At 31.6% G+C, this 24,992-nt stretch overlaps 4 protein-coding genes and 1 pseudogene across 6 annotated transcripts; 3 read left to right on the top strand and 2 right to left on the bottom strand.

Annotated features, from left to right (window-relative positions):
• The first annotated feature begins 987 nt into the window (after window positions 1–987).
• On the top strand, window positions 988–2,657 carry LOC107935012 (caffeoyl-CoA O-methyltransferase-like; annotated as a pseudogene).
• A 1,533-nt stretch (window positions 2,658–4,190) lies between these two features.
• LOC107935028 (O-acyltransferase WSD1) lies at window positions 4,191–6,885 on the top strand. Its single transcript, XM_016867559.2, has 6 exons — window positions 4,191–5,139; window positions 5,331–5,403; window positions 5,508–5,575; window positions 5,942–6,154; window positions 6,257–6,394; window positions 6,495–6,885. Exons 1-6 carry the CDS (start codon window positions 4,339–4,341, stop codon window positions 6,648–6,650), a joined length of 1,449 nt encoding a protein of 482 aa, XP_016723048.1. The 5' UTR covers window positions 4,191–4,338; the 3' UTR covers window positions 6,651–6,885.
• Window positions 6,886–7,344: 459 nt separating this feature from the next.
• On the bottom strand, window positions 7,345–8,067 carry LOC107935029 (40S ribosomal protein S16). The gene has a single exon (XM_016867560.2). The coding sequence runs from the start codon at window positions 7,959–7,961 to the stop codon at window positions 7,524–7,526; it is 438 nt and encodes a 145-aa protein (XP_016723049.2). The 5' UTR covers window positions 7,962–8,067; the 3' UTR covers window positions 7,345–7,523.
• An 8,695-nt stretch (window positions 8,068–16,762) lies between these two features.
• On the top strand, window positions 16,763–19,572 carry LOC107935019 (O-acyltransferase WSD1). 2 transcript variants are annotated; one of them, XM_016867547.2, is made up of 6 exons: window positions 16,763–17,509; window positions 18,148–18,220; window positions 18,309–18,376; window positions 18,460–18,672; window positions 19,128–19,265; window positions 19,335–19,572. In XM_016867547.2, the coding sequence occupies exons 1-6, from the start codon at window positions 16,763–16,765 to the stop codon at window positions 19,488–19,490; spliced, it is 1,395 nt and encodes a 464-aa protein (XP_016723036.1). In that variant the 3' UTR covers window positions 19,491–19,572. The 2 variants fall into 2 exon arrangements, with proteins under 2 accessions (XP_016723036.1, XP_040958201.1); XM_041102267.1 differs by having other exon boundaries at window positions 19,332–19,572.
• LOC107935018 (filament-like plant protein 7) lies at window positions 18,267–24,784 on the bottom strand. Of its 2 annotated transcripts, XM_016867546.2 has the most exons (7): window positions 24,318–24,784; window positions 23,716–23,831; window positions 23,478–23,610; window positions 21,023–23,390; window positions 20,874–20,934; window positions 20,153–20,640; window positions 18,267–18,657 (listed from the first exon to the last, which is right to left on the bottom strand). In XM_016867546.2, the coding sequence occupies exons 2-6, from the start codon at window positions 23,812–23,814 to the stop codon at window positions 20,194–20,196; spliced, it is 3,108 nt and encodes a 1,035-aa protein (XP_016723035.2). In that variant the 5' UTR covers window positions 23,815–23,831; window positions 24,318–24,784; the 3' UTR covers window positions 18,267–18,657; window positions 20,153–20,193. The 2 variants fall into 2 exon arrangements, with proteins under 2 accessions (XP_016723035.2, XP_016723034.2); XM_016867545.2 differs by lacking the exon at window positions 18,267–18,657 and having other exon boundaries at window positions 19,919–20,640.
• Window positions 24,785–24,992: the final 208 nt, after the last annotated feature.

Genomic DNA, 24,992 nt, shown 5'->3' with positions numbered 1-24,992 from the left:
TCAGTTTATCTAATTTAATTTATTAAAAGTCTTCATATTTTTTGAAAATTAAGAAATTAATTTAATTAGATAATACAGCTAAATATTTCTCGTTAAATTGTTAACCTAAAAAACAATAGTTTAATAATTTACACCCAAAAAATTAACCAAAATAAATCATGCTAAAATCTCTTTAACCCAATAAGTCTTTTTTTTTTAATTTGTTTTCCCACTATTTGTATTTTTTTTTACTTACAGCCAATTTTAACCACAAATATTTAGGAATAATTAATTAAATGAGTAAAGATTTTTTTTTAATTGAGAAATATGTTATAAGAAAAAGTATAATTGACTTTTTGTCAATTAGGCTTAATTTAGTGGGGAATTGAAAGGGGTTGGTAGGGGCTTGGCCCTCCCTAAGATAATTTTTTTTTAATGTTTAGACTGTTTTTATAATTTGTAAAATTTTAAATTAATAATGATAAAATTATATTTTAATTTTTTTAAAAATAATAAAAATTTAACTTAATTTTTTAAAAATTATAAAAATATAAACTATTAAAATAATAATTTTATATTTTTATTATCATAAAAATATATAATTTAATTTTAACTTCAAAATTTTTAACTAACCTCGTTTAGAGATTTGGTAAGATTATAAAACTTATATTTAAGAATATTCATTGCATTGAGTCATTGACCCTAATCATCAAGCCATGTTGACTCATTGAGTCATTGTCCTACTATTTTTGACCCATGCAGCCAGCCCTAATGGTGTGCTATAAATAGGGTCCCAATCCCAAATCCCATTTTATAATGCAAAATTTTGGTACTTCACCAACCCCACCCCCCCCCCCAACCCAAAACCGGGTTGGCAGCCGGTCCATCCACCCAAAACACCGGTCGAACCGGGATTTTCAACTTCTATATACCACCCCCACCCCCACAATCCCCATTACATTTCCACACACAGCTTACCACCATTCAAAGGCAATAAGTAATTTTTTTGAAAGATTCATAGCAATGGCAACCAATACACGAGCAACAATCTCAAGCTGCTAGACACCAAGAAGTTGGCCACAAAAGCCTTTTACAAACTGATGATCTTTACCAAGTAAATCAATGCCATCCTTTCAAGATTGAAACTTGTTTGATTGTGTTCAAATTTTTTGAAAAAATTGCATTCTTGATCATTTTCTGACATGGGTTTTTGATTTTGTGCAGTATATACTTGAAACCAGTGTGTATCCTAGGGAGCCTCAACCTATGAAAGAGCTCTGAGAGTTGACTGCCAAGCACCCATGGTTGGTTTTTATTTCTTCATTTAGATTTTCCAATTAATTGTCATTTATGGTTTGGGATTTTTAATTTGATTTTTATGGTGAAATGTAAAATAGGAACTTGATGACAACATCAGCTGATGAAGGCCAGTTCTTGAACATGTTGCTTAAGTTGATCAATGCCAAGAACACCATGGAAATTGGGGTTTACACTGGCTATTCTCTTTTAGCCACTGCCCTTGCTCTCCCTCATGATGGAAAGGTATAAATGATAGTTCTTTGAACCTAGAAAAAAAATTCACATTCATCTTTACACTTTGATAACTATTTTCAATTTTAATATTTGTGAGGATTTGACATTTTAATATTATAATATCATAATGATATATGTTATTATATAGATAAAAACAGGATAATTTGTTGAATTCATGGATTAATTTAAACTATAAAAAAAGTTTAGAGACTAAGTAAGAAAAATTATCCTACCCTTATGTCTATACTTTTTTTGTCCGCTTTGGTACTATCAAAATTAGATGACACTTTAAGATTATGTTAGGTTATCAAATTTTTATATTCGTTAAATTCAACAATCAAAATGGATTTAATTGTCAAATTTAAATACTAAATAACAAAAAAAAATTAATTAGGGTTTTCAATGCTTTTTGCAGATCTTGGCCATGGATATTAATAGAAAAAACTATGAGTTGGGTCTACCTGTTATCCAAAAAGCTGGTGTTGCACACAAAATCGAGTTCAAAGAAGGCCCTGCAATGCCGGTTCTTGATGAACTACTCCAAGATGTAATTTTTTTTGTTCAACAACCCCATCAATTTGGTTCTTTAGATTTTGTTTAATAGAGTGAATTTATATTAATGGTTTCTGTGATTGAAAATTCCAAAAATTTGCAGGAAAAGAATCATGGGTCGTATGATTTTATCTTTGTGGATGCTGATAAAGACAATTACTTGAACTACCACAAGAGGTTGATCGAACTGGTCAAAGTGGGTGGCTTGATCGGCTACGACAACACGCTGTGGAATGGGTCGGTGGTGGCGCCGGCGGATGCTCCTCTCCGGAAGTACGTCAGGTATTATAGAGACTTTGTTATGGAACTCAACAAGGCTCTTGCTGTTGACCCCAGGATTGAGATCTGTATGCTTCCTGTCGGCGATGGAATCACCCTCTGCCGTCGGCTCAAATGAACCGCCGCTGTCTCAACCGAAGTTTGATCACGACGTTAGTGTCTTTTCTGCATACTGTATTGATAATATTCAATGTGATCCCACCTGGCCACCACCACCCTTTGTATTGGCTGATTGGAGGATGCCATATTTTTATATGTTAATTTGGTATTTTTAAACATTCCAAATTATAATCAATTCAATGGAAATTTTAAGATATGTATATATATATATATTTAAGTTGCAATTAAATCATAAAATTTATTATAATTAATTAATTATAATAATTAATCTTTTTCACTTATAGGAGTAAATTATTGCCAATATTCTTATATCAAATTAAAATGATTTAATATATTTATACTAAATCTGTTCATAGGACGGGCCATCGGTCTGAAAAGTGAGAAAGTTTGGACAAAAATATATATTCGAAAAATAGGTTTTGGCAAAAAATAAGACTCTTTTAAAAAATAGGTCTAATCTTGAGTAAGGTCTTTTTGTCCAGGCTCGATTCAGCCTAAAATTTACCAAAAATTAAAAAAATTATTGTTTTACTATTGTTTTCTCACTGTTTTACTGATATCTCACTATTATGTTAATACTATTTTATTGTTACTGTTTAGATTTTATATAACCCTTGTTTTATTATTAATTTTGCTACTATTTTAAAAATATTTGCTTGTTAAGTTGTACATATCTTGGTGTTATTTAAGTATAAATAATTTTTTTAACTTATTTTTAATTTGTTGAGAAACATTTATTTTAATGTTTTTAGTATTTTTGATGTTTTATTTTTATATATGAATAAAATAAATTTTAAATACGAGTCGAGTCTGGGTTTAGATCTACAATTCGAATCAAACTTAGACAAAAAATTAAACCTATTTTTCAAGTCGACTCGAAACTATAAAACGAACCTGAAATTTTATTAAAAACCGACTCAACTCAACTATGAATAAATTTAATTTATATCGTTCATGTACCAAAAATAGAAGAAAAAAACATGCATATTTACACTATAATGAGTGGTATCTTATGGTAGTAAGATATAAACACCCAATCGAGTTTTAAGAATTTCCCAACACTTAAAATCAAACAAAATTTCATAAATGTTAGTATGCCACAATCAAAAGCACCGAATGAATGACAAAACAACACCATGAAACACAAATTCCATCGTTACACAAATACAATTTAAATTGATAAATTACACATAAGATTATTAAATTATTTATAAATTTACTTTTTAAATGTTTAATTTTAAAAATTTATAAATTAATTAGTGAATTATTTGAATGTTTTTATTTAAATTATTAGATTATGAAAGTTTTTTTTAAGTCCAATAAGTTTCAAATAATGATTCGTTAATCTGTATTATGGAATAACATCAATCAACGAGTAAATAAATATATCTCATAGCCAAATTGATCTAATAATCAATATAGAAAATCAAAGAAGAAAGTTATTTGAATTTTGGTTAATGGATTTGTGACGTTTAAAATTATTTTATAAAAAAAATTAAACTATAGAAGAGAAAGGGAAATTTGCCCTTTTAATTGATGCCAGAGTTGAGAATAAAGAACGCTGTACATTAACAATTTTAACTAATTTAAATAAAAAATTTCGAATAGTTTAGTGTTTATATCTTGTAATATTTTAAAGTTGAAGTACTAAAATGTAAATATAACCAGCTTTCCAGTTTCACGGCAGGAAAAACTTGTCATCATGCATCAATTAGGGGACGGTTATCATTCCGTTCACGTTAAAAATGCAACATCAATGTTGAAAGAGAACTTTGTTTGTATTACAAATAACCGATACAAAGCAAACGGCGAGAAAGTACAGTTCCGGTCACTGTCATTTTGAATAATTCAAATACCCCTTTTTTTTATACTGTAATGACTTCTCGGGGAACTTTTTCCGACGAACCGTTGAGCCCTGCCGGTCGACTTTTTATTGATCCAAAAACAGACGTGGTCATCCATTGCATAGCCGTTAGCAAAAACCCCATTGACTTAGACGTAGCTAAGACGGCTCTAAAGTCATCGGTGATGGTCCAACACCCTAGATTTTGTAGCCTGTTGGTTCGTGACGAAAACGGGTTCGAGCATTGGCGAAGAACCGAGCTCGACATCGACCGGCATTTCATCGTCATCAAAAACCGGCTCAATAAATCGGGTAAGTTCGTCGGAGAAAACGAAACCCAAGGTTTCGACGATGATGATGGTGATGGTGATGGTGAAGGGGCGGTGAATCAGTACGTAGCGGATTTATCGGTGAGCAGTCCGTTGAGTATGGACAAGCCTTTGTGGGAACTACACCTTTTAAAGGCGCACAATTGTGTCGTTTTCAGGATTCATCATGCTTTAGGGGATGGGTTTTCGTTAATGTCCATGTTGATGGCCGGAAGCGAGAAGGTAGATGTTCCCGCGGCGGTTCCTCCCATTAAGACTGAGGGAATTAAGAGCGGGAAAAGAAGGGACTGGTTCTGGTTGTTAAGTCTTCTCTGGGGGGTTTTTAAGATGGTCCGTTACACTTTGGTGTTTGTGCTGGAGTTTGTGGTGAGGAGCTTGTTTGTGTGCGACAGGAAAACAGTGATATCAGGCGGCGAAGGCATCGAATTCTGGCCGAGGAAATTGGCCACCGCTAAGTTCTTGCTTGAAGACATGAAGGAGGTCAAAAGGGCTATTCCAAATACAGTAAGTAACCAGAATACGAATATCTGTTCCATAGCTATCGGTACCGGTAATGCCACCAGTTCGGTTTTGATTAAACAGATTATATATTTTTAAAAATTTTAATTAGAACTTTTTACTAAAATTTACCTTTTTGTATTTAAAGTTCATGTATAAATATTGAAATTTCTTACTGACCTAATGCAAGTTTGCAGACCATTAATGATGTTCTGCTTGCAATGGTGTCATCTGGACTATCAAGATACTTAGAGCACAGAACACCAAACGGTAATCTTACTTCAGAAACATTAATCGAACCAGGCAATAATTTAGAACTAATTTTCGACCAAAAAACAAACCAGAACTGATTTGATTCCAATTTTTGTTGTTAGCCTTGCATGAGGGCCTTCGTTTGACCGGGGTAGCCATGGTTAATGTAAGAGCAAATCCAAGATTGCAGGTCAGTTTCAGCTTTCCAGATTTCAACAATAGGGCCGAGCTCAAGCTATTAATCGAACTTATACTCAGTAATACTTAAATGAAATTTTGATACATTTTTTATTATGCAATATACATTTTTAGAAGTTAACTATGAAAAGCGAAATGAACAAACTTAAATCAAGCTCAAGTTCGAGCATAAATCAATACACAAACTTTAATCTAGCTTGAAAACCTCGATAGCTTGAGCTTAAAAATTGATGTTGGAATCAAACTCAAGTTCGGCCCTGCTCAAATAATAGGTAAAACACCATTGATGCTAGAAATTGGCGTTTTGAGACCTTAAAATGGCTTGCGGGAGGTGAACTACTGATTTTCTCTTTGTCAGGAACTATCAAAAGTAATGGAAAAGAATTCAAAAGCAAGATGGGGAAACAAATTTGGTGCAACTTTGATACCAGTTTTCCATCACAAAGGTGGCAATAATCCTTTACAGTATTTGAAGAGAGCAAAGGTGATGAATGATAAGAAGAAACACTCCATGGAGGCCTATTTCACATGCAAAATCAGGGATCTTGTAATGACCCTGCTAGGACCAAAGGTTCAGCAAAAGAAACAAGCAGATAATGAAAATATCATACAACAGTTGATTTGGAGATACTAGATACCCTACTGACTGCATTGTCATCTTTGGTTTTTGCAGTATGTTTGTTTGTTTTACTACAAACTCCTTTGCAATACAACCTTCACTATCTCAAACTTCGTTGGCCCTCTAGAGCATATCACACTTGCAGGCCACCCGGTTTCTAACATTAAGTTCAATACATCTAGCCTACCACAGGTAGGTATATCTAATACTCATGTTCAATACGTATATATACACAAGCACATGACACTTTAAATGCACGACGCTCACAAGTTTTAATGTTTGTTTAATACAGGCAATCTCAATGCACATGTTGAGTTATGCAGGTAGAGTTGAAATGCAACTTCTAGTAGCTAAAGATATCATCCCTGACCCAGAGTTTCTAGCTAAGTGCTTTCAAGATGCCTTACTTGAAATGAAAATGGCAGCAATTGCAACCAATAAAGCATAGAAAAACCTCAAATCAAACAGCACAAGAAAAACGATCACATTTACGATTTATCACATGAATCTGAGGAATCCCTTTTACCTTCTTCTGTTTTTACTGTTCTTTAAGCTCTTAAGACCATGCATATTTTCTAGTCTGACTCTAAGTCCTAGGACTTTTGAGTTCCGACTACTGCATCAGTATCAGGACTCATTGACTTCATCAAATGTTAATTTATTTGGTGGCTTTACGAGGATTATTCTAAAAGTAATTTCATGATGAAATTATCAACTTCAGCCCTTAAAATGCAACTTGATCTAAAGCTAAAGCTTCAGGTTTATAGCACATGACTCAACCCCATTCATACACATCTATTTAAGGCCATCTCCTTCAACAAAGTACCTTTTCTATACTCAGGGAGGTCTTTAAAGTTTCTTATCATATTATGGTCATAGCACAAGACAAATCACAAAACTAAAGGAATATCTAAACCATAAATTTGAACTAATCATCAAAATAAAACTATAGGTATATATAGCAAGAAGAATAAATATATTTGTCTACCAAGACTCAAAAGCACAGACAAACATTTACATACCAAATTGTATATATAAGCTAACATAGGGTCTACAATACATCTCAAAGCTATTAGCATCGAGCCCCAAAAAATCATTGAATGGCAGCCAGATAATAAAACTTGAAAAAACAAGATTAAATATAAAAAGGCAATAACAGTCTTAAGCATTTATCTATAATTTTAAGCAACCAAAACAAACATCCAAAAATTCAGAAACTCAGTCGCAGCTAATTTAAATCCATATAATAAAACCTTAATTCAAAAAAGCATAACCATATCATTTCACTAAGAACAACATCAAAACGAACCATGACAGTTCTTCAACGGTAACTCTTCTGGAACCTTGCCCTGGCACCTCTTCCACCAAACTTCTTAGGCTCGCACCTCCTGGGATCAGCGACCAGCAAAGTCCTATCGTACCCGACCAAAATATCCTTAATCTCCTTCTTGCTCTGCTCATCAACGAACTTCTGGTAAAAAGCGACAAGGGCTTTAGCGATGCTTTGACGGATAGCGTAGATCTGAGAAGTGTGACCTCCACCTTTGACTCGGATCCTCATGTCAACGCCGGCGAAACGCTGACGGCCGAGGAGAAGGATTGGCTCGACGGCCTTAAAACGGAGGATCTCGGGCTCGACAAGCTCAATGGGACAACCATTGATCTTGATCAAACCACGGCCCCTCTTGCAGTGCGTTACGGCTACCGCCGTCTTCTTCCGGCCGAAGCATTGAACCGACTCGATTGCTTTCTCGGCCATATTTGGTTCCGTTTATGGTTTTCGAAGAAACAATCGTCTCTTACCTTAAAGCAAAAACCCTAGCGAATCAAAAATGCGCGGCGTCAAGAGGATTATATATAAAAAGGCTGCGTTAGGACATTAGGGTTTTTGAAAGCGTTAAACGGTGCGTTTTGGAAGTTTGAGATCACTTTCATTTTGGGCTTTTAATTAAGCCAGCGTAGTTTCATGGGTCCATTAGGAATACTAACTAAACTTCGGGTTATTTCTTAAAATTCTAAAGGGGTTGGAATAAAGGTTCCGTTAAGTTGACCCATGAATTGGTACGAATCGATTGAAACGATAGTTAAATCAAGTTAAAATTTGGTTGTGAAGTAATGAACCCAAATTTCTCTATTTTTAAATATTTTTTAATAATTTATTCAATTGAATCGAACAACGATCACCGATTTGATTCTGAAAACCTTTAACCAACTTTTAGAATGTTTACAAAAATTAAAGCTTTATGACAAAATAAATCATGATATAAGAAATTAAAAATTATTACGAAATAAATACACAAAAATGTCAAATTTTACTTTAAATGAATTATGATTCTATGAATGTGCGCAAATCATGTATATAATATAAAAGAAAATACGAGAGTATATATGAAAAGTTTGAGTTTTTGATAATTCTTTAAGTTCCAAAATACTTCTTTGTTTTAGTTATATTTAAAGCCGATTTCGTTTTCTAAATTTAGTTTTTAATATTATTTTCTTGCCATTAATAATAATAGTATTTTTGTTGTTTAAACATCATGTATTAAATTATAATAAAATTTAAAACTAAAATCTCAACACAAATCTCAAAACAATATAATTGCATGCAACAATCATATATATTATATATATTATATAAAAGAAGGTACGAGAGTATATACGAAAACATTAAGTTTGGGATAGTTTTCCGAGTTTCAAAATATTTTCTTAATTATTAGCATATAATTATGAGGCCCGTTATTGACTTAATTTAATTACATTATATAACATTTTATTTTATTTTATTTTATTTTATTTTATTTTAATCACATTATATAATAATTAATCTAATTACTATATTATACACCTCACTATTAACATCATATAATAATTTAATTTAAATTAATTTAGGAATTATAACATTTATTTTCTATCAAATTCATCGGGGTTGGACAATAAATAGAAAAAAAAAAGTAATCTTATTTCAATATACAACGAACACTTTATTTACAAAGTTTGTATAATAAACTAATAAAAAATTGAGCTATATTAGTATGATTTTCGACTCACACTTCGGGTTTGGTTAAATTTTTTGGATTAATTAGTTCAAATTTTAAGGCTATATTGTGCTTTAAGCTTCTATGCTCTCTATACATTTGGAATTTAGTATTTGTATTTGTATTTTTTAAAATTTAGTTTCCTTATTTTTCGAATTTAAAATTTTAAGTTCAGTTATTAACAATTTTAAAATTTTGCTATTAAATTTATTGGCATGACATTCTAAAATTTAAAAAGCACTCACTCGTCAACCAAGTGATGAAAAATTGACATTATAATAAACTTGAATTTAACATATAATTCTAATAATGCTAACAATTCTTAAAATTCACGTTAACATTTTAATTAAAATAAAATATTTAAGTTAATTAATAGCATTATAAATATTAAGGTATCAAGTTATAACAGAAATCAAAATATAAAAATTAAATCTCAATTTTGTGTATAATATAAAGACTGAATTGAAAACTAATCATTTTTACACAAAAATAGAATAATTAAAATTAAAATTTAACCATTATTATTAAGAAAAAAATAAAAACAAGAACACTTGTCTTCTACTTATAGTAGATAACATAAAATTTAATTTAATTATAAATGTTAATATAGAAAATACTTATAAAAGATGTCCATTTCATTAAAATTTTTAGGTTGGTGTACTATTTTTGCTTCATTTGCAATGTTTTGAATGTTGGTTTTTTTTTTTTATATATAGAGTTTAATTATGACCCAAAATAAGATACGATACACATATGATTATTTTCGAGGTTGGTGAATCTGAAAAATTATGTTTGAATTGAATTGGCTAGTTAGATTGAACTAGTGATTGAATTGAGATTTTTTTTATATTTTTAATCTTTAATAATTTTTAAACATTCACGTTAAACCCTCCAAGTTATGTTGGTTTTTTTTTGGCTGTGCCCCCAATCTTAATGCCAAGATCTATTATTGATTATGATGGTTTTTGTAATATTGGACTCTGAAACAAAGAGTAGAATAATTTGTATATGAGACTTGACCTTTTATACATAACTAATATGACAGATCTATTGAGCTCTTAACAAAGGTTTATTGGTTAATCGAAATTTATAATTCGGTTAATTAGACAATAGCAAGGTCATGATGTTTTTCTTGACGGTTGATTAAGGTAATGAATATTTTATTTGTTTTTTAACTTTCCCATGGTAAATAATAATATCCGTGCAATAATCTATGGTGTTTTATGTGTGGTTTGTATGATTTAATATATATTCTATTATTTAAATTTTTAACTGAATTGGTGTCATAAGTCAATCAGGCACTAATTTGTTTAAGGAAATTACAAAATGTTTTCGTATTTAAAATAAGTTATATTATTTTAGAGTACTTTAGACATTTATTATTATTTTTACACATTTCAATATTATTATATACATTTTATTACTTCCATCAATTGCATACATCTATATTTATTATATATAAAGTGTTTGATTGAGTCGGTGTCACGAGAAATTATTAAAATATCCTTACTTTGAAGGGTAATTAATATTATTTTAAGGGTATTTTCATGTTTTTATACTTTTATGCAACATTCAAATAAAACAATTAAAAAATATTATTAAAAATCGAATACAAAACCAACAAATTCATATAAAAAAAAACATTCGTCTCCACTAATAGTCATTTGTTAATATATATTTATAAATATATTTTTTAACACTAAATATATTTGTACATCCACATTGTGGGTGTGATAAAATCTAGAATAAATAATGTCATTGATTGAGATTGTGCCACAAAGTAACGTACATATTTAATGTGTTATTATTAATTAGTTTCAAATAATACATATTTTTTTTGTGAATTACAAGAAAATGCTCTAATGGCAACGCGACTCAATCTCATGTCACACATGGGGCAGTAAACACTCTAACCATTAGACAAATACACGGATTCAATTTCAAACAATACATTTCATTATTTATTATATGTTATTATAATATCGTTTAATATCGTCCGACGCTCATTAAGTATATATTATTATTAGTTTCAATTTTTATTATTTTATTATATATTTTAAAACCTAAATCTGTATTTTTTTGGGGTGAAAAAGTAGAATAAATAAACTAATTACATAAACTAGACCAACCCCCTCTAACGGGAGTTTTAAAAAAAAGCGTAAATCATTAATTTTATGTTGGATCAATTTGATCAAATGATCCGCTCTTCGATTTTCTTCTCTAGAACTCCATTGTTTGAACCGCAGCAACATCTAATAAATTATTCCGATCAAAGTAGAATTAGACTCTTCAAAAGACTTTTCCTAAATGACTATAACCACTTCAATACAATCAAATTGAATTAGCATAACCCCGCTCAATTACAAGAGATCGTCTTTCCAGAATACCCCAATTCCCCAAATATTTATTTTAAATACATGATTTCGGTGCTGATGGGCGCCTTTAATTTCGTCAAAGACGGTTCACGTGGTAGATAACTGTGCCTATCAATGCTTTTAATTGAAAGCTGAAAAAAACCCCAACACGGCAATTCAATCAGCCATTTTGCTTTGACTTTATTGCAAATTCACCTTTTCACTATACTTTAAATTTCATATTCGTCCTTAAAGTTTTTCTTATTGGAAGTAATACTTAAAATTATTATTTTTTCATGCCGCATGTCACTTTCTTATTGGTTGGTATTGTTTTTGGGTAAATCGGGATAAAATTAATAAGTATCAAAAGTTTCCAGAAAATTTAAGAACCAATATGAAAATTAAAGTATATTTTAGGAGCAAAATTAGGAATAAAACCTTTTTATTTTGAATTCTGAAGGTCAAATTTTATTGCGTGTGAATTTAGAATTAAGTTGCGTCGTATGCTGTCCGCTAATTAGAGGTTATTATTAAAAACACCTAATATAGTATTATAAAAATATATTTCAAATAAAATAAAGATTTTATTTATGATAGTAACTAATGAAAGGAATGAAATAAGCAATTATAGGAAAATAATAAATTAAATAATTATTTACAGAAATAAAATAAAATATTGATAATTTAGATAAGTAGGGTATTCTTTGTCCCTCTAATAATGATTTCCCCCAATCACTTAATTTGTTTATTATGCATGTCACACATGTTATATCTTATATGAAAAATATTTGATCAGTTTGATATATCTCGTTATCTTTAAAACTATCGTATTAATTAATAGAATTAATGAAAAAAATTTATACGTGTTAATTCATTGAAATTTAAAAAATTCTCATTGACACATAAATGAGGAAAACATAGCAATAGGGAGAAATTATTTTATGGATCATTTCCACTTATTATACATGGTCTCTTTCTAATTATATAATGACATTTTAACAAATTTTCTATGTCATTGATATATAATTTCGGTAAATTTTTTACCTTGATCTCCAATCTTGAACCTCAAACCCCGAACTCTAAACCTAAATCTTGAACCTTGTGATTTGAACCCCAAACTCAATTTTGAACCTTAAACTCCAAACCTTGAACCATGAACCATAAAACTTGAGTTCAATGTTTAATGTTCGAAGTTCATGGTTTAGGGTTTGGGGTTTAATGTAAAAAAAAATTATTAAAATTATGTGTCAATAACATGAAAAGTTTGTTGAAATGTCACTGTGTAATTGGAAAGTGACCATGGATGATGTGGTGGGAAGGGTCATCCATGGTCTCTTTCCAATTACACAGTGACATTTCAACAACTTTTCCTTATCATTAACACATAATTTTAGTAAATTTTTACTCCAAACTCTAAATCCAGAACCTCAAACCTCAAACTTTAAACTCAAAATTATAGTTTAATGTTCAATATTTAGAGTTTATGATTTGAGATTTAAGATTTAAGGTTTGTGGTTGAGGTTTGAGAGTCGGGTTCAGCGTTTGAGGTTCAAAGTTCAAGATTCAAGGTAAAGAAATTACTAAAATTACGTGTCAATGACATGAAAATTTTGCTGAAATGTCATTATGTAATTGGAAAGGATCCGTGGATAATGTAGTGGAAAGGGTCCATAAAATAATTTATCAACAATAAAAGTTTAGATTTTTTATTTTGTATGGTTAATATGTTCAAGTATGTATTTCAATCCCTATATTTTAATTTATTAAAATTTTATCATTCAATTATTATAATGCTAATATTTTGATGAAAATAATTAAAGTGTAGTAATTAATAGTGTTAATTTTTTTTGACTAATTGATGACATTATAAAATTATATTAATTTAAAAATATAAAAATTGAATATTAAATTTAAGTATAATGAAGGCTCTAAATGCAAATTCTCCTTTCATGTTTTTGCTTCTTTTATTTATTAGATTTGTTTCAGTTTTTTAAGTAAAAGTGGATTTTCTTTAATCATTCCAATCTCGTCATATAACAGGATTAGTGTGGTAATGTTGCCGATTTTTGTCCACCATCTTTATTTGATTTTGATTCGATTTTAACTCGATTTTGATTTTAAAAAAATAAATTTACTCGGAATTAAAAATAAATTCTGTATCAGATATTGATTTAATTCAAGTTTAAATTTTCTATTTTCTTAAAATTACGATTAATTAAATTAAAATTGTTACACCACTTCTCATTGAAATTGTTGTCTTCTTTGTTTATTCGTCCTCAAAACATTTAATTTGTTGTGTTCAATTCATGGTTTACTTTTTGGAGCTGCTATGATTTACAACAAATACCATTCTTGGGATAACTAAGCACAAAATCTTAAGCTTAATGAAAAAAAAAACTCAATAAAAATTAATAGTCGAACCATTGTAAAAAAAATAATAATAATTGAGGCCTTTTATTAGTGAAAACTGTCAGTTAATTGATTTACTCGTTAACTTCGCTGACGTGACAAGGAAGCCACCATACAATTATTATGGCATGCCACATTAGCATATTGTCACATGGCAATGTCTGGTGGTTCTCATCCACCACGTTAGCGAAATTAACAGCCAAACCGGTTAATTGATAGTTTCTATTAACAAAATGGGCTGATTAATTTTTTTTAGGTCACCAAAGATTCGATTGAGTGTTATTTTTTCATAAGGATTTAATTGATTTTTTACTAAGGAGATTTTTTTTTTACCTTTAAATAAAAAATATGTTAACATAGAATGGGAAAGAAATTGGTGCTAAATAGAAGTAAAAGGACAAAATGATGTTGGTAGTAATAATTTTCAAATGTTTTAACTTGATCAATATTAAATATATAGAAGCTCAATTTTGTAAATATTCCGAGTAGATGGTTTCGTGCTAAACTCGACCTATCCCAAAATCCAGTTATTAAAAAAAATCGTCCCTACCAAGTTGAATCGGCTTAGAATCCATTCGTTATAATTTCTTTTTTGCCATCCATAAATAGGATGAGATTGATATTTTTTTTAAATTTTAATAGATTGACATGTGTTAAATCTCGAATTAATTTCGTCACCTAACATTACAATTTTATGAATAATGCTATATGATAATATGATGCATTTTTTTTAAAATATAAAATGTGACGCTTGTCGCACATGCAATGAACTCATTGTGTGCTAGGTTAACTCGTGAAGAGAGAAAAATTATTTTATTTTATAAATTAAAGTTATTTTTTCTTTTAAAACAATTATCTAATTAAGCTATAATAAAACCATTTAATTTAATAATACTTAATAATTTTAAATTTAAATTATTTTATTGTTAAAAACATTATATAAAATTTAACTTTTCTCTACATAACATAATATAAAATATTATTGTTAATAATTGGCATGAATATTATTGTCAATACAGGAGGACGTAGGTTCGAATGCGCTGAAGCACGCTATCCTCTTGTTTATGGGTTGGGAAGGGGCTTTGGGTAGTTTTAAGTATAGTGTCAAAAAAGAACATATATGATCAAAATCTATAATAAAATTGTTAAAAAAAAAGGAAGAAGAAGAGGAAAATTACTTCATACAAAATAACCTAATCGATTGAATCGATTAATTATTAAACTAAAAAATATATATATATTTATAAAATTGAGGTTAAATTACACCTTTTTTTATATTAGGTAAACTATATTAGTAGTCACTAAACTATGAATAATTTTTCGTTTTAGTCACTTAACTAACAAAGTTACAGTTTAGTTATTAGACTATTCAAAAGTTTTCATTTCACTCAATGGGTTGTTAAAATCGATGTTATATGACTTTTTTTATTTACATTGTCTGCATTAATCGAAAACTCTCTTTCTCTTTCTCGAATTAATTTCGAATTAATTTTGTCATACATTGCAGTTTTATTGAATAATGTCATGTGGCAATATGGTGCATTTTTAAAAAATATATAAAATGCGACAATGATGTGCTAGGTTCACTTTTGAAGAGAGAAAATTTATTTTATTTTATAAATAAAATTTATCTTTTCTTTTAAAACAATTATCTAATGAAGCTATAATAAAACCATTTAATTTAAAATATTTCATTGTTAAAAATATTATATAAAACATATATAAAATTTAACTTTTTCTATATAACATAAAATATTATTATTAATAATCAATATGGACATTATTATCAATATAGGAGGTCGTGGGTTCGAGTGCACAAAAGTACATTATACTCCTATTTATGGGTTAGGAAAGGACATTGAATAGTTTTAAGTATAGTGTAGAAAAAAAAAACATATATGGTCATTGTTAAAATTGATGTTATACTACTCAATCGAATGCTCTCTTTCTATTTTATAATTCTTTTTTTTTGTATGAAACAATTTTAAAAGTAACGAATTTATAAATTAAAATTCAAATAACATTTTTCTTTGATTTTCGACATTAATTATAAAATCGTTTTGATTATAATGTATGCTCTTCTACTTGTTGATATAGTGAAAAAACTAAAAAGGAACTATAAATTATTATGTTTTCATTTTAAAGGGTCAAAGTAAAACTTAACCATTAATATTTAAAAAATTCAAAAATTTTAAAAGAGAATAAAGAAATTTTACCATATGGGAGGGGGGAATCCTTTTGGTACCATCCCTACATTGATGGGTGAGTTTTAATCTATTATATCATCGTCAAATCGTGATTTGAAGTTTGTTGATAGAATTTTTAAAGAAAAAGAATTTAACAGTTAAGTAAATTGAATAAAATGTTTTATTATATTAGTGATTTAAATTAATAAAATTTTAAATTGTAGGTTGACTTGATGAAGTAATCAAAACGGATGGACGGATAACCCGTGGCGTAACGCTTCCACATGGCAAAAGCATTTCTTCGCATATGAAAGATATTCAAATTTAATCTCGTCTTTGTATCTGTGTTAGTCTGAAAATGTTGCTTTCACTGACAGTTTCGAAAACTGGAAAATTTGTCAGTAATTACACACGACGATAAGACATTGAAGTGTTCGTCTCAAAACTTGTAACCTTGAAAAGGGTGTTACAGTGAAAGTAACGAATCAGAGGAAACTCGGTACTTTTTCTCACCAAAATACGGTACAGTTTTGAAGAATCAGATTAGGCGGTTACCCTTTTCTTTTTTTAACCTTCATGGCTTGTCCGGGAACTTTTTCCGACGAACCGTTGAGTCCAGCCGGTCGGCTTTTTCTTCAGCGGAAAACGGACGTGGTTATCCACTGTATTGCTCGTACCAAAAACCCCATCGACGTAGACGGTGCAAAAGCGACTATTATGTCTTCGCCGATGGGGCAGCACCCTAGATTTTGTAGCTTACTGGTTCGTGACGATAATGGATTCGAACACTGGAGAAAAACCCGGCTCGACGTTGACCGACATGTTATTGTTGTTAAAAACCGGGTTAATGAAGATGAAGAAGATGATGAAGTAGCAGTGAATCTGTATGCAGCTGATTTATCAGTGAGTAGTCCATTGAGTACGGACAAGCCTTTATGGGAAGTTCATCTTTTAACAGCGCATAAGCACGTTGTGTTTAGGATCCACCATTCTTTAGGTGATGGGATCTCTTTAATGTCCATGTTAATGGCTAGTTGTAGGAAGGTGAGTGATCCAGACGCGCTTCCCATGATGGTTCCAGAGAAGACGACCGAGAAAAAAAGGGATTCGCCATGGTCGTTTGGTTCCATGTGGGGGTTTTTAAAGATGGCTTGGCTCACTTTCGTATTCGTGTTGGAGTTTTTGCTGAGGAGTCTCTTTGTTTCTGACCGGAAAACGGCGGTTTCTGGTGGCGATGGCGTGGAACTCTGGCCGAGCAAACTAGCCACCGCTAAGTTCTTGCTTGATGACATGAAAGAGGTCAAAAAGGCCATTCCTGATACTGTAAGTAACCCTTGCCATTCCCGATACAGTAAGTAACCCGAAAAGGTTAAATTCTCAATTACTACTGAATTTTAATTTCTATCATTTTTTTCTCAATTACTACTGAATTTTAATTTCTATCATTTTTAGTCCTTATACTTTTCAAATTTTAAAAATTGAGTTCTGTTTGTTATTTTCTCATATTACTTACTAAATATTCAATTAATAAATTAATAACTATCATTTATGGAAAGATTAAAATTTTAAAAATCAAAATATATAAAGAATTAAAATGATTCATCAAGTATACATATAGTAAATAACTAGTAATTGAATTTAACCTAATAGATTTATCAATTTAGATAAATACTAATTTCAAAATTTTAAAAATATAAAATTTAGCATTGATAATTTCATAAAATACAACAACTAAATTCATAATTTTTACAAAGTAGAAAGAATAATAGCAGAATTTACCAATAAATGTAACTATCCCATATAATTCTGGTTCAAAGGCCTTAACATGAGGTTGACTTGACCCTAAATTATGGGACTAAAAGAAACAATTTTTAATGAGATTTAGCATAATGGTTTTTTGTTTTTGAGCTTAATTAATCCATAATGGCGACAAAATGTCAAGTCTTTTGTTGTTTTTGCAGACGATTAATGATGTCCTGTTTGGGATAGTGTCATGTGGACTATCAAGATACTTAGATCACCGAACACCAAATGGTAAATAAATTTGTTCATAAAACTATAACCAAACACTTGGTGCCAATCTAGAAACTGATTTTAAGTTCATTGGTTGTTCTTGTTATAGCCTTGCATGAAGGCCTTCGTATGACAGGTGTAGCTATGGTTAATTTAAGAGCAAAACCAGGGTTGCAGGTTAGTTTTAGTTTTCACACATTGTGTTTGACAGACGCCAGTTTCAGATTTTGCCCATCATGTCTGGTTTTTCTCTTTGTCAGGAAATATCTAAATTAATGAAAGATAATTCAGAAACAAGATGGGGAAACAGATTTGGGGTAATTTTGTTACCTGTCTTTTATCATAAAAGTGGTAATGATCCTTTGGAATATTTGAAGAGAGCAAAGGTGATGGTTGATAGGAAGAAACAGTCCCTGGAAGCTTACTTTTCTTACAGGATTGGGGATCTTATAGTGTCCCTGTTAGGAATAAAGGTATAGTAAAAAAAAAAAAACAAAAAACAGAACAAAAACGATATTGAAACATCTATAAGATAGTTGATCTGGAGATTTTTTTTCCGGAAAAGTATCATGGAGGCTGTTATATTAAGAATCGGATTGTATTTTCTCCTTCCACTTAAAAAATAGGTAAATTAGTCATTATACATTAAATTAATGAGCAAATCGATCCTTCTATTAAAAACTTCATTCATTTCTATGGTTAAAAACTAAGGTGCACGTGACAACTCAGTATCAATGTCCAGTTATTCCATTAGTCCTGCTAGTTTGTAATAGTACAAATAAATGAAATATTTAAAAGGATCAATTTGCTCTTTAAATTAATATACATAGACTAATTTATCCAATTTTTAAATAGAGACTAATATACAGGGACCTCCATGATACTTTTACCCATTTTTGCCTACTAATTATGTGAATTGGTGTTGCAGTATGCTTCTTTGATTAATTACAGGCTCCTTTGTAATACAACCTTCACTATCTCAAACTTGATTGGCCCTTTAGAGGACATTACACTTTCAGGCAACCCTATCTCTAGCATCAAGGTCTCTACTTCTAGCCTACCACAGGTACAACACCAACTGTTGCTTGGACTCTTCGTTTTTCTTAAAAGTATGATAAATTACGTTTAAAAGCAGGCTCTAACGATGCACATGGTGAGTTATGCGGGTAAAGCCGAAATGCAAATTCTTGTAGCTAAAGATATCATCCCTGACCCAGAGTTTCTAGCTAAGTGCTTTGAAGATGCATTACTTGAAATGAAAGTGGCAGCAATGGAGGCCAACAAAGCATAGGAAAAAAAAGTTATACGTATACAAGTGAAAATTTATGAACATTACAATATACCACATGAAAGTTCTAGTGAATTTTTTTTTACCCTTCTCTGTTTCTTTTGTTTTGTAAGCAGTAAAAGTATCATACAAGTTTTTATATTAATAATCGGATTGCATTTTATTCTCTCTACTAAAAAAATAAATAAAATAATCTTTATACATTAAATTAAAAAGCAAAACGATCTTTTTATTAAAAATTTCATTCTTTTGTACTGTTAAAAAGTGATCACTGTACATCAACCACTATAATTTTTAACAGTACAAATAAATGAAAATTTTAAAACTCTTTAATTTAATGTAAAAGGACTAATTTATCAAATTTTGGAGTAAGATAACATACAATCAGACTCTTAAATTTGCAGTGATATCATCTCAAAGGAAAAAAATTATGATCAAATCTCACAAATGATATTTCTCTTGTTAAAGCTACCGACTCAAATATCTGGGTTTTTTTTTTGGAAAGCCCTTCAATCCAGAAATATACATAGCCATATCAGATTACTATACACCCCTATATGAGTTTCTGCGAAAGGACTACAAGCACTCACCATATGATATTAACTCGGAAAAGGAAACAGCAAACAAAAAACCAATTGCCACACTATGAACACACGGTGGATTACCTGGAGTTGCGATGTCATCACTCTGTATTACCGGTCGCTCCTCAGTGTTGGTAACGAAATTTCTTAGTGTAACCTTTCTTCCTTCTAAACAGCAACTTCCTTAGCAAACCCACTCCTTGCTTCTTGCTTGGTACGATAGCCAAAGCCATAACTCCGGCATTGGCACTTTCATTCTTGGAACCAAGACATGATCCCGAGGCATGTAACAACAAACCTGAAGTCTTGCAATTATCGGAGTGGAGAAGGGTTGAATTTTCTGCATCTTCTGGTTTACTACCATTGTCGGCTAGCATTCGATCGCGCAAGGAGAGACGTTTGTTCACCCTTCTGTTGTTTATAGCCGTGGTAGCGGCTTTACTATTGGAGAAAACTTTGTCGAATAGTACTGCTTCTTGCGGTGAGGCCAACACTTTTAATTGCTTACCTAGGTTCAGAATTGTTTCTTGACACTCTGCTAACTTGACTGAAGCTGCTGTAATTTCCCAACCCTGTATGTTCGAAAATGCAGACATATAATATCAGTGTTTAATATAAAACAAAGCAGTTATTCTGAATAGAAAGTTTGCCATTTGCCATTCATATTACTGCCAATGCACCATATAATATTGGCATGGCCTATTACCTATACCAACTGTAAAAGTTACATATCAGAAAAATACCAAAGACCGGATAAAGTTTTAGCAAGGCAGGCGAATGATAGGATAAATAGTGAATGACTTACATTTTGAGATTGCTTCCCTTCTTGATCCATGACATACTTCGGTGTTTCTTTCTTTGCCACACTGTGAGTTTATGTTTCATAAATCAGAAACTATATTGACAAGTTCCTTTAGAAATCACAGGAATTAAAACTAGGAAGCAACACTTTACCTCTCTAACTGGAGTTGAAGCTCAAGACAAGTAGCTTCTAGCTCTTCACAACAGCTATTTTTGTACTCCAACTCAACTTCCAAAGATGCTAACTTGTGGAAGATTTCGTTTAGTTTAGCTTTGGCAACAGTGAGCTCTGTATCGAGATCTTCATTAATTGATTTCTGATTTTCAACCTGTTCCTCTATCGTCTCCTTTGATTCTTTCAACATATTAAGTTCTGCTTGTAAGCTTCCAATGCTTTCCTTTGATTCTTGAAGTTGTAACATCAGGGCCTCACTCTTGTCTGTTTCTGACTCGAGCCTCGTTTTCATATCCTTCAGATCATCTTTTAATCTCTTGTTTTCTTCCTCCAGTGGGGGGATAACACTGTGACTCTGCTCAGGCAAAGAAGCAAAGGAGTCTACAAGTGATGTTTGTTCTTTAGAAATGTGGGTCACATCTGATTCCACTCCATGGCTTGCATAAGCAACTTCTTTTTCACTTTGTGAATCATTCCAACCAAAATGTCTTTTGATCTTATCCCTCACACTCGAAGCTTCCTTAGGAGTAATGCAATAGTTCACAATCCAGTCCAAAGTAAATGAGAGTTCTTCAGCAAAAGTTTCAAGATCAGCCCTTTTATTCAACAGATTGTTACATGCACGAATAAAATGTTGTAGAACGGTGCTTAATTCCAAACTTTTCCATTGAAAAACACGAACAAAGTAGTCTGCATGAGCCGGTGATTGTTTAGGAGTTTGATTTTTCTCTAGACAACTGTCAGAAGAATCGGAAGATGTTAGTCCAATTCCTTCAATCAGTTCAATGATTTTACCGATTGACTTGTTCAGTTCAGGCTGAAACAGTTGCTTTTTTGTTTTTTCGGCTGAGGTCTCAACACTAGAAGCTCCGCTTAGTGAACCTGTAGTAGGAGAAGCGTTCGGGGATTTCCAGGCTATGTAGCCGCTGATATGGGGACCATCAGCTTCTATGGGATGCATTGAACATGCAGTTTTATCAACATCAGGAGCATTTAAAAGACTGCTACAACCCAAAGCAATTTTGATGTCCTCGAGAATTTCAATTGAACTTCGGTTGGAAATACATTTGTGCTTGGAGATAGCTTGCAAAACAACCTGAAGCCAATCAAATGATCTTTCACCTGCTACATCTTTTGACTGCATCTGCTTTGTATTGCTGAAGGTACCATGACCTTGCTCAAATGGCACCAATTCCTTACCATCCGATAAGGCTAACTTTTCCATCTCTACAAAATCGTCCATTAATCTCATTTCTGGATCTGTAAAGACCTTGTGATCCATTGGATTCTTAAGTCTTTTGCCCAAGCGTGCAGATTCTGGAAACAATGCATTAGCCCATGAACAAGAAGAGCTAGTTCCATCAATGCTGCCAATATCAAAACCTGATATTATGGATAGCTCACTTGATATCGTACTACTCCTTACCAGCTCCACGGACTTTTGTCCTTTAAACAACTCTTTAGGCTGAATCCCAATTTCTGTTGTTGGCCTGGATGATGTTTGAGAACATATTAAACTCAATGATTGGATTTGAGCATTCTTCTTGGTCATTATTTCTTTGAGATTCTTGTTTTCTTCTTCCACATTGTGTAATTGCTCCAACAAGAGATTGATACTCTTGATTGGATTTTCAGGAGATATGTCAGCAGTGGAGCCTCTGACGATCAAATCTCTAGTTGGGTTCAGCTTTCTTCTTCTCGTCTCTGACTTGTCCTTTCCCAGCATTTCGACTTCATTCTTCATTTTCATCACGGCAGCCAGACCTGGCAGCCTCTTTTGTAGAAGTAAACGTAACTTTTGGCATTCGGCTTCCAACTTAGCAATGTTCTTTACATCCTGCAAATGTTGTTTATGTGCTAAATCTTCTGATCGACGGGTATATTCCATCTCTTTGTTTCTGATCTCAAGCTCCTTCTCGAGAACATGAAACTTGTATTTGAGAAATGCATTCTCTTTCTCAGTGAGATCTAATCTATCCATTAGTGCACTGAATTCTGCTTCTGATTGAGATTTCTGCTTCTCCTGATCTTCGATCATTTTTTCTTTGACTAGCAAGGCTTTAGCTAGCCGAGTATTCTCGATAGTCAACTCTTCAAGCCTTCTGTTTGTGTCTGTCAACTTGTCTTGTAATGCTTTCTGTTCTTTCTCGAACTCGCTTAATGTCTTTGCAACAGCATCACGGATCCTTTGCTCTTGCTCGTCTCGAACAAAATTTAGCTGTTGCATACATTCCTTCAATGCAACCTCCGACTGAGTCAACTTTTCATTTGCCAATTTCCCTTGCCTCAAAGCTTCATGTAGCTCTTTCTTCAGAGCGAATGCATCTGCTTCAGCCATGTCCCGACCTAAACAAAAACTTCTACTTATTAGATTCTACAAAGCCAAGGGAAAGTGCACATTTCAAACAAAATAAGCTGATCTTCAAATGATACCTGCATTCAGTACTGGTGCCATTTTCACATTTTTTGTCATCAAATCTTCCTTAGCATTATTTTCAAGGAGAACCGAAGCAAGCTTCTCATTTAGATTCTTTACTATTCTATCTCGTCCCCCCTCCATTCGTTCCTAGCAAGCAAAAATGTCAATCCTCGGGTCATTTTCATGGATCATAAAGATAAAAATCTCAAAACAAGAATCAAGAAACAAGATAGTTAAAGCTTTTTGGTTTACCTCTTCATTAATTCGTTTCACAGAAACATCAACCTTATCCGTAGCAACAATAGTCTTTTCCGAAGTTTTTTTCCTCCAAAGCCATGATTTGTGATCCATGATTCTAGTTTCAGTTTCTGAACAAAAGAACAGCTTAATTATAGGGCCATCAAATAAGTTGGCATCTTAACCAATCTATAAAACAATGGACAAAACAAACACTAAGCATTTCCCATATATACACTTCACACGGTACTTTTCACAAACACGAGTAGATGTAAAAGCAAAATCAATCACTATAAACAGCATTAAAAAGGCATTGTAAGCATCTCTAACAAATGCATGTATTTAGGGATTAAAACATTTAAAGTATACCTTCCAAATACTACATGCCATACATAGTTACCATTTTTGAACAAATCAACTTGCTAACTAATGCATCTAAAGAAGGAAAGTTAAGTAATTAAACAATGGTGATGCTAGCTTTTTCCATGGACACACACAGTCTCACTTATATATGAAAGTGACAATAGTTTATTTTCAAGATACAGTCAAAATCAACATCATTATCATGGGTAAACACGAACAATAGGTAGAAGAACAGTTCAATGGCTCTCTCTCACCTTTGTTTTTATGCAGAGAATCAAGTTTTTTCAACAACAGCTAAAGCTTTGAACCAACATTACAGAGAGAATTGTTAAGAAGAAACTGGCATTTGAAGTGATGGAAGATGAAATGATTGTGGCTTAAATTACAAACCACATAAACCCAGAAACCAGAAGGATGATTAGTTGGATTTTTGTTGGGTTTTAATTAAAAGGGTAGGTTTTTATTTTTATTCTTAATAACATTGGATGCTACTGTCCACCGACAAACAACCAAACAAAGTTAAAATCTAAAGAAATGTTTAGGAAAAAAAGCCATGAAAAATGGTGAAAGAGAGTAATAAAGAGCTGAGCGGTGATAAAGGGAGGAAATTTATTTTAAAGGTGGGGTAGAAAAATGTTAGTATGATGATGATCATCATCAAAAGATCAATGGAGGATCTATGGGGGGCTTCCAATTAAAGTAGAAAGTGCCATTAAAAATGGAGTCGTTTTCATGCAGTGGGATACTTGGAGATTTTATTTTTCAGGGAGGAGATAAAAGAAAGGTGGTGTCACGCGCTGTTAGAGGTTGGATTTCGGGTACGGGTTTTGTCTACAAGGTAAACAGGGTCGAAAGAGCTTTGTTTTGGTTTAAGGTTACAAATTTAGATTTTGGATTTAATCAGAGTTGAATATGATTATTGAATATGG

This window comes from Gossypium hirsutum, chromosome A03, assembly GCF_007990345.1.
Source record: "Gossypium hirsutum isolate 1008001.06 chromosome A03, Gossypium_hirsutum_v2.1, whole genome shotgun sequence".
Classification (NCBI taxonomy): domain Eukaryota; kingdom Viridiplantae; phylum Streptophyta; class Magnoliopsida; order Malvales; family Malvaceae; genus Gossypium; species Gossypium hirsutum.
Note: the sequence above shows the minus strand (reverse complement) of the source record. Positions and strands in the feature narration are given on the sequence as shown.